The sequence below is a fragment of the Anabrus simplex genome, chromosome 1 (genome assembly GCF_040414725.1).
Source record: "Anabrus simplex isolate iqAnaSimp1 chromosome 1, ASM4041472v1, whole genome shotgun sequence".
Taxonomy (NCBI): domain Eukaryota; kingdom Metazoa; phylum Arthropoda; class Insecta; order Orthoptera; family Tettigoniidae; genus Anabrus; species Anabrus simplex.
This window is the reverse complement of record NC_090265.1, coordinates 1,047,275,770-1,047,291,767: the sequence shown is the minus strand read 5'-3', so window position 1 is coordinate 1,047,291,767 and position 15,998 is coordinate 1,047,275,770. Positions and strand designations below refer to the sequence as shown.

The 15,998-nt window shown below is 40.6% G+C and overlaps 1 protein-coding gene across 11 annotated transcripts in view; it reads left to right on the top strand.

Annotated features, from left to right (window-relative positions):
* Positions 1–15,998, top strand: part of LOC136857939 (serine/threonine-protein kinase MARK2) — a 677,731-nt gene that overhangs the window by 199,102 nt on the left and 462,631 nt on the right. For all 11 annotated transcript variants that reach the window (XM_068225359.1, XM_068225361.1, XM_068225358.1 and 8 more), the window contains one exon: positions 12,749–12,904. In XM_068225359.1, coding sequence (XP_068081460.1) covers positions 12,749–12,904 — 156 coding nt within the window. The remainder of the gene's footprint in view (positions 1–12,748; positions 12,905–15,998) is intronic.

Sequence of the window (15,998 nt, the reverse complement as noted above, 5' to 3'; positions counted from 1 at the left end):
ATATGAGGAAGAGATTGAACTTCTATGGTCATGTCATGAGAAAAGACTTTCAACAATTGAACATTGCTCCCAGTGAGATCTATGACAGGAATAGGTACAGAACGTTGATTAGAACATCAACTCTCCAGTCACTAACAGATAAAACAGTACGTCCGGGAGAAAGTGTGAAATAGACTCAGGAGTGGAAAGACGTCCACAGTACAAGAATGGAGTAGAACTGGTCTAAGAAGAAAGTTGATAAACATAAGAACCACGTGGTCCATAGCAGGCCCAAACGGAACTAAAAAAAGCTACTTGTTTTACTGCAACGATCTCAACATTGAGGTACCGTAGTGGATGTTAGCTATTTCCACTGAACTACTAGAAACACATCTTTATTTCATCATCTGCAGATCCTTTCCCCTTTTCAGTAGTAATCGTGTCAACGCCACTAGAAGAAGCCTTATCTGTAGAATTTTGACATGTTTTATCTTGTGCTTCATTTTTTTTAAATGATAAATTTTAAACACTAGAAAATTTAGGTTCGTTACCCGTTGCATATAAAACAGTAAACTTTCAGCTAGTATTTCAAATATTACTTGTGCAGTAAAACTCCTTTTGAAACACATTCGCTATAATGCACCGCAATCCCCAAGCTCCTCGCAACTTCTTGGGGAGCGTTGTACACATAAGGTCGCTGAGGTAAAACGGCACATGCCGACGTGCAGCCTGTTGCCTATTGATGTCAGTCCGTCGGCCACTACTAGGACTAGTCCATTTTTATTATTTTATTAGCTTTCTGAAAATGATCAAGGCTGCCGCAGGGACCGATCTTAACAAAGACACAAAATATGGTTGTACAATTGCAGATAAAAGATAGGAAAATAGTAGACGAAACACAATAACGCAAGTTATGTAGCAAACAAGTGATTTCGTAAAATCGCGATAGATCCCTTAACTATGCTCATCCCTGGCGAACTTTGGAGACGTACGAAGGCAGAAATAAAACTGCTGGTACAGCGCATTAAAGAGAGTGCTCTCACTTCACTTATTTCAGTCGAACATAGTATTGATCTCTGCAGTGTAAGATGCTACAAAAAGAAGTTACGTTTGCGAGCAATTTTATCACAAACTCTCTGACATTCGTATGCGACACGCCAGGTAATTTCCTTTTCAGTGTAATGTGTACACACGATGAAGCATGTTAAATTCAGCTCTAGACACAGATAAATTAAAAATGCAGCGTACCGAGTAAATGGGTACGTGCTTTCGGTCACAAAGCTGTCACCTTGCATTCGGAAGATAGTGGGGGCAGCCCTGAAAAGCGTATTCCGGTGTTTGCCATTTTCACACCAAGCAAATGCGTGGCTTGTACCTTGATTAAGGCCACAGTTGCTTCCTTCCGGCTCCTAGACTCCTTCTATCCCATCTTCATAAGACATATCTCTGTCGGTGTGACGTAAAGCGAAAATTTCAGAAATATTAATGCACCACACGAACTTCGGCTCCAGAACCACGTCTACTCCCACTGCTTAGATTAGATGATTGTATACACATGATTATTGAGGATTCATCCACGCCACTTGTCCTCACCAGAAGCTAGTCGTTAAATTTTATACTGTTCCTCATGTTTATGGCCCATGACAGCCGTCTCAATGGTGTAAGTTCCGTCTCTTTGCCGATAATCACAAATGTATTAGCCTTAATAATGTACGGTAATTGTCATGAACGTGAACATCACACACTTTACTTTGTAGTGATATTTCCGTCCTTCCGCGAATAGCATTTTTTTACTTCAGAAACCTGTCTGTTTTTTAGGGTACCGTATTTGACTACGCACTAAGAAACTGACAGATATTAAAGAGACTACCAGACTGACGAGCGCGCATGGCAAAAAAATACACTGCTACCCTTCTTTACAGCACATGCAAAACCTCCAGTATACACTGACTTAGCAAACGTCATGGGATCGTCACCTAATAGCGTGTGGGGCCTCCTCTGGCCCTGCGAACTGCAGTGAGACGCCGTGGAAGTGAGTTGACAAGTCCCTGGTAGTCCTCTGGAAGCAGCTGACACCAAATCGTTTGCAGAGCGGCCGCCAATGCTGGTCTGTTCGTGGGTGCAGGATCCATGGCACGGAGCCTGCGTTCCAGGACATCCCGGATATGCTCGATAGGGTTCATATCGGGGCTCCTGGGTGGCCATGGCAGTCGTTGGACCTCCGCTGCATGTTCCTGGAACCATTCCCGGGCGACGTGGGAGCGATGTGGCGGCGCGTTATCTTGAAACGCCGCAGAACCGTCTGGGTGCTGGAAGGCCAAAAATGGGTGGAGATGGTCTCCGAGCAGCTCAACATACCGCGTACCATTCAAAGTCTCTTCCAGAACAACTGGGGGGCCCATTCCATACGATAAAGATGCATTCTAGACCATAAGAGACACCAGCGCCCTGGACCACACCTTCGAGGCAGGCGGGATCCATCGCTTCATGTGGTCTGCGCCATACACGGTGCCTCCCACCGGCATGGTGCAGTTGAAATCGTGATTCGTTCGACCATATCACGTTACGCCGTTGTTGCAGTGTCCATCCCTGATCACTGGCGACAAATGCGCATCGTTGTGCCCGATGACGTTGGGTTAACAGTGGCACCCGTATGCGGTGCCGGCTCCTATACCCCATAGAGCCCGTGTTACAACGGATTGTCCACTGGGAGACGTGTCTAGCATGGCTTGTGTTGAATTGAGCCGTGATTTGTTACTCGGTTGCCCGTCTGTCACTATTGACAATCCGTCTCAGATGTCGCGGGTCACTGCCATCGAGGGTGGCTGGACGGCCGGTCGTTCGTCTGTAGTGGACGGTGACACCCGCATTCAACCATTCACGATACACCCTGGACACGGTTGGACGTGTGAAGCCGAATTCCCGCAGCACTTTCGAAATCGCAGTTCCCATCCGTCGGGCACCGACCACCATACCCCGTTGGAACGGCGTGAGCTCACGGCGACGTTCCATGTTACACCTGTCACATGCACAGCCACTGCTCACAAGGTCTCCTGTACAACTGTCGCTGGCACAGGGGGCGTGTGGTGCGCAGACAACACACATGCGCATCATTGCTCCGCTATTCCAGGATATTTGCTCAGTCAGTGTAGTTCGGGACAAAACATGACCTCGCCTCACACCACTACTCTCCAAGGGCAGCCCGGAGTCTATTAGCGGCGTATAGGATTTACTACGTCTGGCGTAGTCAGTTGCCAAATCGTCTACCCCATTAGCACTAAACGAGCCAGAGCAGGAATAAAACATATTTATGGAATTTGTCATTTCGATGCAAACTGAATTATAATTATATTATTATTACTAGCTGATGTACACACGCTTCGCTATGTGGATTCTCAGAAAGACTGTCTTCATGGTTTTCTAACCAAAGTCAACATAGGTCATTACAAAAACGTCAGTAGGAATGTTGCGATTAAAAGCAATGTTATCATATAAAATACTCGATCAAATGAAAAACCGCACATTTGCTCACTTTTAACGAACAGTACTACGGCGCCGATCTAACAGTCCAAATCTTCAGAGCTGGAATGACCAGGCCGCATATAGCCGTGAACACTCCTCTGCCATAAAAAAAAAAAAGTAAGTGTGCACACTGCTCATTCCAATCAGTGCCACAGAGTAGGGATTGAATAGTTCGAAGGCTATGAAGAATCAGTGTGTTATATACCAGTGGTATCAGAAAATGTTTGAATCAGAGGAATGGCATGCTAAAGAATATAACAAGTTATCTAACACCCCAGCTACTTCCCGCCAATATTCAGGCAGGCAGTTATATTCGGTACGACGGGGCGAGTTGGCCGTGCGGTTAGGGGCGCGCAGCTGTAAGCTTTCATCAGCGAGATAGTGGGTTCGAACTCCACTGCCTTAAAATGGATTTCGGTGGTGTCCCATTTTCACACCAGGCAAATGGAAGGACTGTACCTTAGTTACGCCCATAGCCGCTTCCTTCTCACTCCTAACCCTTTCCTATCCCATAGTCGCCCTAAGACCTATCTGTGTCGGTGCGACGTAAAGCAAATTATTGAAAAATACTCGGTACGCAACAGTAATCACATCTATCGGAGATGATTGGCAACGGAAAACACAAAGCACATAACAACAAACAATGGTCAATGTAATGCTAGTGATAATCAATTTTATGAGGTTTCTATATTGTAGGCCTTCACATTTAGTTGTCTTTCGACTATTTGATATCAAGGCGTCTTATAAAATTATGGCGTAGACTATAGTTCCTTATTCCCTGACTTTACATACCGATTTTTATAAAAATTCTGTTCACCCATTTTCTCGTGACTCGGTGCTGATATGGACTTCATCAACAAGAATCGAAATTTATGACTATCTGTTATCATATCCGGTACAGTGAAAATGTGTAAGGCACAAATGATCGGAAATTTAATATCTTATAACTTTGGTTATGTAGTATTTATCGACAGGACCACTAATAACATAAATATTTAAGAATTACATTTTAACCTTTCCCCTAAACTACCATTTCACTCAGCGTGAATAAAATAATGTATAGTGTAGATTATAGCGACTTATTTCACGATTTTGCATACCGATTTTTCAATAAGATAGGGCTACTAACAACATAAATAATTCGAAGTTTTAGGCATTCCCCTAAACTACCATTTCTCTCAACGTATATGAAATTATTTATAGCCTAGATTGTAGCGACTTACTCCTCGACTTCGCATACCGATTTTCATTCAGTTCTCTTTAGTCGTTTTCTAGTGATGCGTGCGTGTACGTACTACATAGGTACAGAGACAGAAATGACGGAAAATTAAAAAGTGCATTTCCTTGTTACCGTGGACACAGCCGATACAGAAATGCCATTCTGTTTCAATTCTGAGCAGTGTACATACAATATATATATAGATCACTATTATTGTAGCTCGGGAATTTAGACATGACAAAATTAAGATAAATCGGAAATTATAGACGATATCGGAACGTCAGTTGGACTACTCAATCTCTCCGCAGTTTCGTTTCACGACATTATAATGGCAAATATCGACGAAAGTAACCTATAGGATTGTCCGGCCCATCGGTGTAGGGGGCAACACGTCCGCCTGTCGCCGGCGGCCCCCGCTTCGATTTCCGGCTGGTTCAGGGTTTTTTAATTGTAATGATTAATATCCCTGGCCTGGGGACTGGGTCTTTGTGACGTCTTTAATCTTCTTTTCCTCACACAAAACATTCCACACTACCACTATTCCAATTACACGCAGGTTCATACAATATGGTGCCAGTAGGGGCAAAAGATCCTCATGGGTCGACGCCTCGAACAAATAGCATTAAAAAACCTTATAGAATTAATCATTTCAATAGTATTAACCTATGGCCACATTCTCCATATCCGGGCGAGTTGGTCGTGCGGTTAGGAGCGCACAGCTGTGAACTCGCACCCGGGAGATAGTGGGTTCGAACCCCACTCTCGGCAGCCCTGAAGATGGTTTTCCGTGGTTTCTGGTTTTCACCCCAGGCAAATGGTGGGGCTGTACGTTAAGGCGATGGCCGCTTCCTTCCCATTCCTAGGGCTTTCTTGTCCCATCGTCGGCATACGATCTATCTGTGTCGGTGCGACGTAAAACAAATAGCAAAGAAAAATAAATAAAAACATTCTCCATACCTCTAAATTACAAGAAATCGGCAATCGAAGTAAATATCTTTTCCATAGAGGAGTATGTATTTCTACAGCAAAAACTTAGGTCGCTGGCACCACCTGTCGAGCTATGAAACTACTCCGATTACAGTGCGTGGACTCGATTTTCAAGGTCGGTAAGGAGCTAGCTAGAGCGACCCATGAAGTCGGCCATGGCTCGCTCCAGTCTATTAATACATGTTTTCCTCGGCACCCTCTGGTGCAGCGGATCCAGGACCTGCTGGCCGGGTGTTCAGATGCCGGCACCATTATCACGTTTGTGTGGCTCCCAAGCCACATGGGTGTAGAGGGAAACGAGTTAGCTTATAAGACTACCAAGGAGGTTGTTACTTTGCCCCCTTTGCCTTACAGGGTTCTAGCAAGTGATGTTCGCTCTCAGCTGAGACATTTTTTTATGTCCCATTGGGAGATGGAGTGGCAGGCCACTCCACTTCCAAATAAGCTGAGAGCGATAAGCGGTAAAACGACGGTATGTAGGACATCCCTTCGGGCTTCTCGGAGAGAAGCAGTGGTATTATATCGTCTTCGGATCGTCCACCGTATAGTAACGCACTCCTATTTACTGCAAGGAGAATCCCCTCCGGTGTGTACCGATGTGTAGCCTACTTGCGGCGATCATCTTACCATGTTACACATCCTTACGGAGTGCGTGGACGTGGTCAATCTGCGCTGCAGTCTAAAACTCTTGAGTACCATCTCCTTCATGCTGCGAGATGACGAGCAGTCAGCAGACCTAGTCATCCGTTTTATGTGGAATTATGGTTTGTTTCATCGCATATAAACGTACTGTTTCGTATTTGTCTTTGTGTTATTGTTAACTACTTTTTTTAAAAAAATTTGACTCCGTTTTAGTTTGTGTTTGTATATTTTACATACATACATACATACATTATCATTATAGACTGTTATGCCTTTCAGCGTTGTCTGCAAGCGTCTGAGAATTTACTAAACGTCGCCACAATCCTCGATTTGCAACTAGCGTTGTGGCCCCATTTAGTTCTATACATCTTATCTTTAAATCGTTAGAAACAGAGTCTAACCATCGTCGTTTTGGTCTCCCTCTACTTCTCTTACACTCCATAACTTAGTCCATTATTCTCCTAGGTAACCTATCCTCCTCCATTCGCCTCACATGACCCCACCGCCGAAGCCGGTTTATGCGTACAGCTTCGAGTTCATTCCTAAATTAGCCTTTATCTCCTCATTCCGAGTACCCTCCTGCCATTGTTCCCACCTGTTTGTACCAGCAATCATTCTTGCTACTTTGTCTGTTACTTCTAACTTATTAATAAGATATGCTGAGTCCACCCAGCTTTCGCTCCCGTAAAGCAAAGTTGGTCTGAAAACAGACCGATGTAAAGATAGTTTCGTCTGGGAGCTGACTTCCTTCTTACAGAATACTGCTGATCGCAACTGCGAACTCACTGCATTAGCTTTACTACACCTTGATTCAATCTCACTATATTACCATCCTGGGAGAACACACAACCTAAATACTTGAAATTATAGACCTGTTCTAGCTTTGTATCACCAATCTGACATTATTTCTGTTGAATTTCTTACCTACTGACATCAATTTAGTCTTCCGAGAGGCTAATTTTCATACCATACTCATTGCACCTATTTTCAAGTTCCAAGATATTACACTGCAGGCTTTCGGCACAATCTGCCATTAAGACCAAGTCGTCAGCATAGGCTAGACTGCTTACTACATTTCCACCTAACTGAATCTCTCCCTGCCATTTTATACCTTTCAGCAGATAATCCATGTAAACTACGAACAGCAAAGGTGAAAGATTACAGCCTTGTCTAACCCCTGTAAGTACCCTGAACCAGGAACTCATTCTACCATCAAATCTCACTGAAGCCCAATTGTCAACATAAATGCCTTTGATTGATTTTAATAATCTACCTTTAATTCAATAGTCTGCCAGTATAGTGAACATCTTTTCCCTCGGTACCCTGTCATATGCTTTCTCTAGATCTACGAAACATAAACACAACTGCCTATTCCTCTCATAGCATTTTTCAATTACCTGGCGCATACTGAAAATCTGATCCTGACAGCCTCTCTGTGGTGTGAAACCACACTGGTTTTCATCCAACTTCCTCTCAACAACTGCTCGCACCCTCCCTTCTTCTGTTAGTCATCATGATACACTGTTATGGCAGACTAACCTTATCTCTGTTCTATGCAGACATCATATTAGCCACTGAAAATAAACCCATGAATGGAATATGCAACAAGGACTGTAATTAGCCAAGAAATGGAATTTATATCAGCTCCATAAAAAAAGCGAGAGAGTTAAGTATATGCTCGGTTACTTTCATATCTACCATGACACTACATGAAAACAGCTTGTTTGACAAAATTCCTCCTTCGTTACACTCTGGACACCCAGATGAGAGTTGACGCAGCATCGCTAAAGTGGAGACAAGTCCCTGCTGTTAACTCTGACATAAAGATACCTGATCATATGAAGGCAGAAATTTATAAAACAATTGTGCGCCCAGTAGAATTGAATGCTAATCAGTGACAAGATAATGGGGACGGGCTTTTCACACGCTGGAGATGAAAATTCTGTGATGGTCACTTGGATTGGCTCGTTACGACCATGCAAAAAGTGACATTGTGCACCAAAGGCTTGGTGTAGTCCGAATTGTGGAGAAAGCAAGGCAGACTGACTCCAGTGATGTGGTTATCATGAGAAAAGTCTAAGATTCTGTGGCCAAAAGAGCACTCGTTGTCGACCTCGTGATAGACCGCTAAAGAGGTAGAGGGATAACATCAAGGGTGACATGCGCAATGTGGATCTCAACCGTGAAGGCATCCATAACAGAGCCTTGTGGAAGAGACTTAGCAGCAGACCCTTTGTAATGGGATGAATGTTAGGAAAGCAGAAGAATACCGTCTGTTAGAGACATGTATCATCCAGAGAAAACAAGTTCGTATGGATGTAAAATGACATAAAATTCATATCTGCACTTAGTTTCACACTAGCCCAACATTAGGCAATCACCTGTGATATGAAAACTGGGTTTAGAAGATGAGTATTTGTATCATTGGAGTTGTATTTTACTTTTAAAGAATGGCAGTATTTTGACTAATTTAATGTATTAAGTCATGTTAAACCACAACCTGCCTCCCTTGAGCAGTTTCACAGCTGTGAAAGACAGGTATAAAAGACAGTGTCATACTGAATTCTCATGAGGAAGAGATAAGAGCATATATTTTCTGTTTTGCTGTTGACAAACATACGAAAGGTGTTTCTACAACAAACATGGACAACAGTGCATTAGGCCAATTCCAGGCGTCGCGTGTGTACATTTGTACATTTCTTTTTAACATACATATGAAACTTACCACCTAAACAAATTGGGATTTATGCCTAATAATGCCTAGATGATACTTAATAACCCCCACAAATTTCATTATTATAAATCTGATGTATGAGATTTTATAAACTTTTAAACGTAGCGATCGATGTTTACATGGGGCGGACTTTAAACTTCGCATACCTTTACGTTTTTTCTAAATTCTCCGAATTGTGGTAACTTTTATTGGTAATGTTAATATGTTTACAAGAAGGACAAATGTACATTTTGTGAAAAAAAACCCCACATATGTAAGTTGCGTAATGTCTGCGTAATATATTTAAAAGCGATCGTCGCGTGTTTACTTGACAGCGTCGCGGGATTACACACGCGAATCTGCGCTATGGCGACATGGCATGAGGGGCTAATAAATCTTTAACTCTGCATCAAATACGATCACTGAATGATAAAACGTACATTTAATATCGCAACAAGTAATAATAGAGAAGGGGCGACATGGCGCAGCGGTCAAACTGCTTGCAAACATCAAGACGGACTGGGTTCGAGTCCCGATTAATGCATCTGTGATTTTGGACGTGAAAGTCACGCCCGGTGGTTCGGATTTCACGTAAAATATGAGGTTCCGTCGCTTATGATAGTGTGATTATCGGTTACGTAAAACTACAAGCTTCCTTCCTCCCAATAATAATAATAATAATAATAATAATAATAATAATAATAATAATACCGGTAATAATAATAATAATAATAATAATAATAATAATAATAATAATAATAATAATAATAATATATAACTACATATACTGGTACGGACATGTGGCCTAAGTAAAGTGTTTTTATGAATTTGCACGCATTTATTTAACACTAATAACAGTGAATGTAAAATGAACTAAAATATTTAAAAATATCTGGACATTCAACGCTTACCAGTACATAGCCTACGGTTTGAATGAAAGTTTGATCAGGAAAAAAATATAAAATGAAAAAACCATTTATGTTCATTCTGCTTCTGGTATAGACTCATCAAAATACCATTTCCCACGAGTAAAACGAGGCACCGGCAATTTTCTTTCGATTTCACTTTCATTTTAAAAGCACTCGTCTTTCGTCGGTGATTCACAAAACCGTTTAGCTTCGTCGTGGCACTTGCGAAAATTGGTTACAAAATAAACATCACTTTCAGTTATGGTAAAACATAATACTTGGAATGTTTCTTTCCGCTGTATTTACCAAGGACGAAGTATCCCACTTCAAAAGTCGTATCACGGGGTGTATTTTTGTCATCTGCTTTGATCTTGTAGTCTGGATGTAGAGCGTGTGTGGTAGTGTTCCTGAATATTATTATTTTCTTGTCTGAAGTATGTATTTTTTTTATTGACTCCACATAGTGAAAATCATGTGTTCCTGGTACTGCACAGACATCAGCGAAGCGGCTTTTCAGAATGGGTTTACTCCTTTCAACATCTTCAGAAGGAACAAATATAACATTTGTGTGCGCTGAATTTCTTTTCGCTATTCCACGACATCGTGCACGTTTATAAGGTCCCTTTTTGCACGTAGAGCAACAGTCGAATTACGTTTCAGTGTTCCGCCAACACCGTCAACAGCACTTTTCCCGTGACCAGGCGCAAAAAAAAAAAAAAAAAAAAAAAAAAAAAAAAAAAAAAAAAAATATATATATCCATGTTACATTCCTTCCAAAAGTTTTCTTAAAAAACGTTAGGTTTGCGAACATGAACCTTTGCCTGAACTGGCTCGCCGCCCCGTCCGAGAAGATGAACACATTCGTGATTTTTGGTCGTTTTTCCTTGGTGTCTGTTAATACTCTGCCTAAAAATTAGTGCGTGGCATATTTGTCTTGCTCCACATGGTCAGACATAATCGCATATGAAGCGTGATTTCCTCCCGCAAATCACGCAACAGGAGTAAATATCATAATTTGTCGGCAATGCCAATAACCCTGAATTTCATCTTGTGGATGAATAGTGAAATTCTCCGCGAAATCCACTTGCAAAACCATTGAATTTTCATAAACAAGGGGCACGATGTTACTAGTGTATCAAAACACTCTTGAACTGTGCCAGATTCTTGATTTCGGGATACGTGATTTTAATCATCACTTTGCCACTGGTACACTCAGTTTCGTCTCCAGGATTCCTGTACACATGGCTCCATGCGACGGGGAACTCCCCGGCCGCGCGCTCGCGAGAACGTCTTAAACACGCGACGTATTTTACTATCAGCTTCGTATGAATCCATTTGAAATTTTAAACGAATGATATAGCAATTTGAAAGGGTGTACAGTATTGGCTTTGCATACCAAATTTTATTTAAATTGAGCCACGCACTTTTCGTCTACAGAAACTTTTATACCATTTTCGTCGCGTGTTTACACGGCTAGCAGCAATAAATTCGTCGCCTTATTATACCTTATATAAACTGTTAATAACCTTTATTAGTACTTTACTATGAAGAGAAAGAGCATTAGAATTAACATTTACCATAATTATTTTGATACCTTTTCGTCATAATAAACAGTAATTCCTAAAATATTGAGAAATATCAAATGGATTTAGACTGCAGATAAAGGTTCAATTAACCACACAATTAAAAATTGAAAGACATCAATAAATGAATACATATCATAAAATTAATAAAATTTAATGCTTTATCTATCATAAACACCAATTGTTGAGTTTAAAAACTTTACTTCTTTCCTTCTTGGGTTGACAATTCTCTGGAATTAGCCATTAAAGAAAAGTAATTAAGTTTTGGAAGCATTATATACATAAGAAACCATGATCATTGGAAGTTCACTAACTAAAAATTTAGAAAAAAATCCTTCAAAAAATATTTGGGCACAGAATGCACAGCAGTGTGGATTAAAACAAAAGGATATTTAATCATGCCTCCTCATAATAATTGGATAATTGAAATTGAAGATCTTCAAGAAATCAACATAACAGATTAAATTACATGCGACAAGCCTAGCTTTAAAATGTTCGTGGATAAACGTCATTTTCTGAAAAACCAGTGCATGAACCAACACTTCATGGACGGAAGAATGGAAGAAGTATCATAGCAAGAGGGTGAAAAGATTCTAGGAAGAGCTGAAAGCAAATTCATCTAGCAAACAAGTTCAGTTATGCTCCTTTTCCAGGCACAATGCTCTGTAGAAGAATAAAAGCAACTGTATTTCAGTAAACTATTTTTCTTAACAAGAACAGTATATTTTTCTATGTAAATTACAGTTGATAAAAAAGAAGTTTTATTAGGGCAATCTTATGTCTTATACTTGATAGCTGGCAACTGCACGAGCTTATTTTACTTCTGCCACTATAATCATTGCTGTTCCTATAGGAATTAAAATTTTTAGCTGACTTGCCACACTACGTGGAACTCAATTAACTTATAGTCCAGCCTTACTTTGAGTATTGGGGTTTGTCTTCCTCTTCACTATCACTACTGTGGGGAAACTGTTTTTTCTTTACAATAGATACTGGTTTGTCATATGGTTGCATTTGGTGGTTGCTTTGGATTATGTGTTTGATTTTATGTATTTCATTTTTATTTATAAAGCATACCATATGTCCATTGATTGTATAACTTGAAATTTTGAATATAAGTTTAAACGATTATGGATAATATTTCTGTGGATAATGTTCCATTAGTTTCATTCAAATTTTCTGGTGATTGTTGCAGGGGGGTGAGACTGCGTCATCGACAGGACGTGTGTCATCCTCGCGAAGCCGTACGTCAGATGAACCTCACATTGGCAAGTACAAGCTGCTCAAGACCATTGGAAAGGGCAACTTTGCCAAGGTGAAACTAGCCAAACATGTTCCTACGGGAAAAGAGGCAAGTTTAAAATTATCTGTTCTGTATTTGGGTGTAAAAGTTTAATGTTCCTCATTGAAGTAAATTTGTACAATCTATACTGATATTTTTCTATATATACATTTTTACATCCTCCACAGGGATGTTTATTACTAACTAGCTGATGTACCCGTGTTTTGCTACGGGGTTCCCAGAAAGACTGACCTTTTGGTTTTCCTAACTGAAGTAAACAAAGACCATTGCAGAAAAGTCACTAGGAAAGTAGCGATTAAAAGCAATGTTATCATATAAAATACTCGATCAAATGAAAAACCACACATTTTCTCACTTTTAACGAACAGTACTATGGTGTTGATCTAACAGTTCAAAGTTCTACAGCTGGAATGACCAGGCCGCAGACAGCCGTGAACATTCCTCAGCCATAATTCCCTTAAATATGTACACTGCTCATTCCAATCGGTGCCTCAAAGTAGGGATTGAATAGCTCGAATGCTATTATGAGCCTGTGTGTTATGTACCAGTAGTTTCAGAAAATTTATGAACCGTGGAATGGCATGCTAAAGAATAAAGTTATCTAACTCCCCAGCAACTTTCCTCCAATATTCAGGTAGGCTGTTACACTCGGTACAACTGGCCGAGTTGGCCGTGTGGTTAGCGACGCGCAGCTGTGTGCTTGCATCTGGCGAATTCGAACCCCACTGTCGGCATCCCTGAAGATGGTATTCCGTGGTTTCCCATTTTCACACCAGGAAAATGCTGGGACTGTTATCTTAATTAAGGCCAAGGCCACTTTGTTTACACTCCTAGCCCTTTCCTATCCCATCGTCGCCATAATACCTATCTGTCTCGGTGCAACGTAAGGTAAATTAAAATAAAACACTCGGTACACAGCAGTATCAATCAATCAATACTGATCTGCATTTAGGGCAGTCGCCCAGGTGGCAGATTCCCTATCTGTTGTTTTCCTAGCCTTTTCCTAAATGATTTCAAAGAAATTGGAAATTTATTGAACAACTCCCTTGGTAAGTTATTCCAATCCGACTCCCCTTCCTATAAATGAATATTTGCCCCAGTTTGTCCTCTTGAATTTCAACTTTTTCTTCATATTGTGATCTTTCCTACTTTTATAAACGCTGCGCAAACTTATTCGTCTACTAATATCATTCCACGCCATCTCTCCGCTGACAGCTCGGAACATACCACTTATTGCAAGTGACTGATCTCATGTTTTAATCCGTATTGAAATCTGTTGATATACAATAATAAAGTTTTATTATGAATCCACCTGTTCAATCCATTATAATACATTATAATACATAATACATTGAACAGGTGGATTCATAATAAAACTTTATTATTGTACATACCACTTAGTCAAGCAGCTCTCCTTTCTCTCAATTCTACCCAGCCCAATCTTTGCAACATTTTTGTAACGCTACTCTTTTGTCGGAAATCGCCCAGAACAAATTGAGCTGCTTTTCTTTGAATTTTTTCCAGTTCTTGAATAAGGTAATCCTGGTTAGGGTCCCATACACTGAAACCATACTCTAGTTGGGGTCTTACCAGAGACTTACATGCCCTCTCCTTTACATCCTTACTACAGCCGCTAAACACCCTCATAACCATGTGGAGAGATCTGTACCCTTTATTTACAATTCCATTTGTGTGCTTACCCCAATGAAGATCTTTCCTTATATTAACACCTAGATACTTACAATGATCCCCGAAAGGAACTTTCACCCCATCAACGCAGTAATTAAAACTGAGAGGGCTTTCCTATTTATGAAACTCACAACCTGACTTTTAGCCCCGTTCTCAACATACCATTGCCTGCTGTCCATCTGACAACATTTTCAAGGTCACGTTGCAGTTGCTCACAATCTTGTAACTTATTTATTACTCTATAGAGAATATCATCATCCGCAAAAAGCCTTACCTCTGATTCCACTCCTTTACTCATATAATTTATATATATAAGAAAACATAAAGAACCGGGCGAGTTGGCCGTGCGCGTAGAGGCGCGCGGCTGTGAGCTTGCATCCGGGAGATAGTAGGTTCGAATCCCACTATCGGCGGCCCTGAAGATGGTTTTCCGTGGTTTCCCATTTTCACACCAGGCAAATGCTGGGGCTGTACCTTAAGGCCACGGCCGCTTCCTTCCAACTCCTAGGCCTTTCCTATCCCATCGTCGCCATAAGATCTATCTGTGTCGGTGCGACGTAAAGCCCCTAAAAAAAACAACAACAAAAGAAAAACAACATAAAGGTCCGATAATACTGCCTTGAGGAATTCCCCTCTTAATTATTACAGGGTCAGATAAAGCTTATGTATCGTAGATGAGTGGCAACAGAAGACACAAAGCCCACCACAACAAACAGTGGTCAGTGTAATGTTATTGTTGATCAATTTTATGAGCTATATTGTAGGCCTTCACATTTAGTTCTTTCGACTCTGTGATATTAGGGTGTCCTATAAAATTATTTATAGCGTAGACTGTAGTTCCTTATTCTCAGACTTCACATACAGATTTTCATTAAATTCTGTTTACCCATTTTCTCTTGACTCGGCACTACCCATTTTCTCTTGACTCGGCACTGATATGGACTTAGTAACAAAAATCCATATTCTTGAATATATCTGTGATCATAACTGGTGCGGTAATAATGTAAGTTATGTAGTATTTATCGATTCGACAACTAATAACAAATATTTGAGAATTACATTTTAGGCCTTCCCCTAAACTACCATTTCACCCAGCATGAATAAAATTTGTTATGGCACTACTTATTTCCTGAATTCACATACCGATTTTTGTTAAGATAGCACCCCTAACAACAAATATTTGAGAATTAAATTTTAGGCTTCCCCCTAAACTACCTTTTTTCTCAGTGTGAATATAACTATTAATGGCCTAATTGTAGCGACTTATTTCCCGACTTCGCCTACCGATTTTTCAGTAAGATACAACCACTAATAATATAAATATTTGAGTATTAAATTTTAGGCCTTCCCCTAAACTACCATTTCACTCAGCATGAATACAATTATTTATGGCCTAGATTATAGCGACTTGTTCTCCAACTTTGCATACCTATTTTCATTAAGATACGACCAC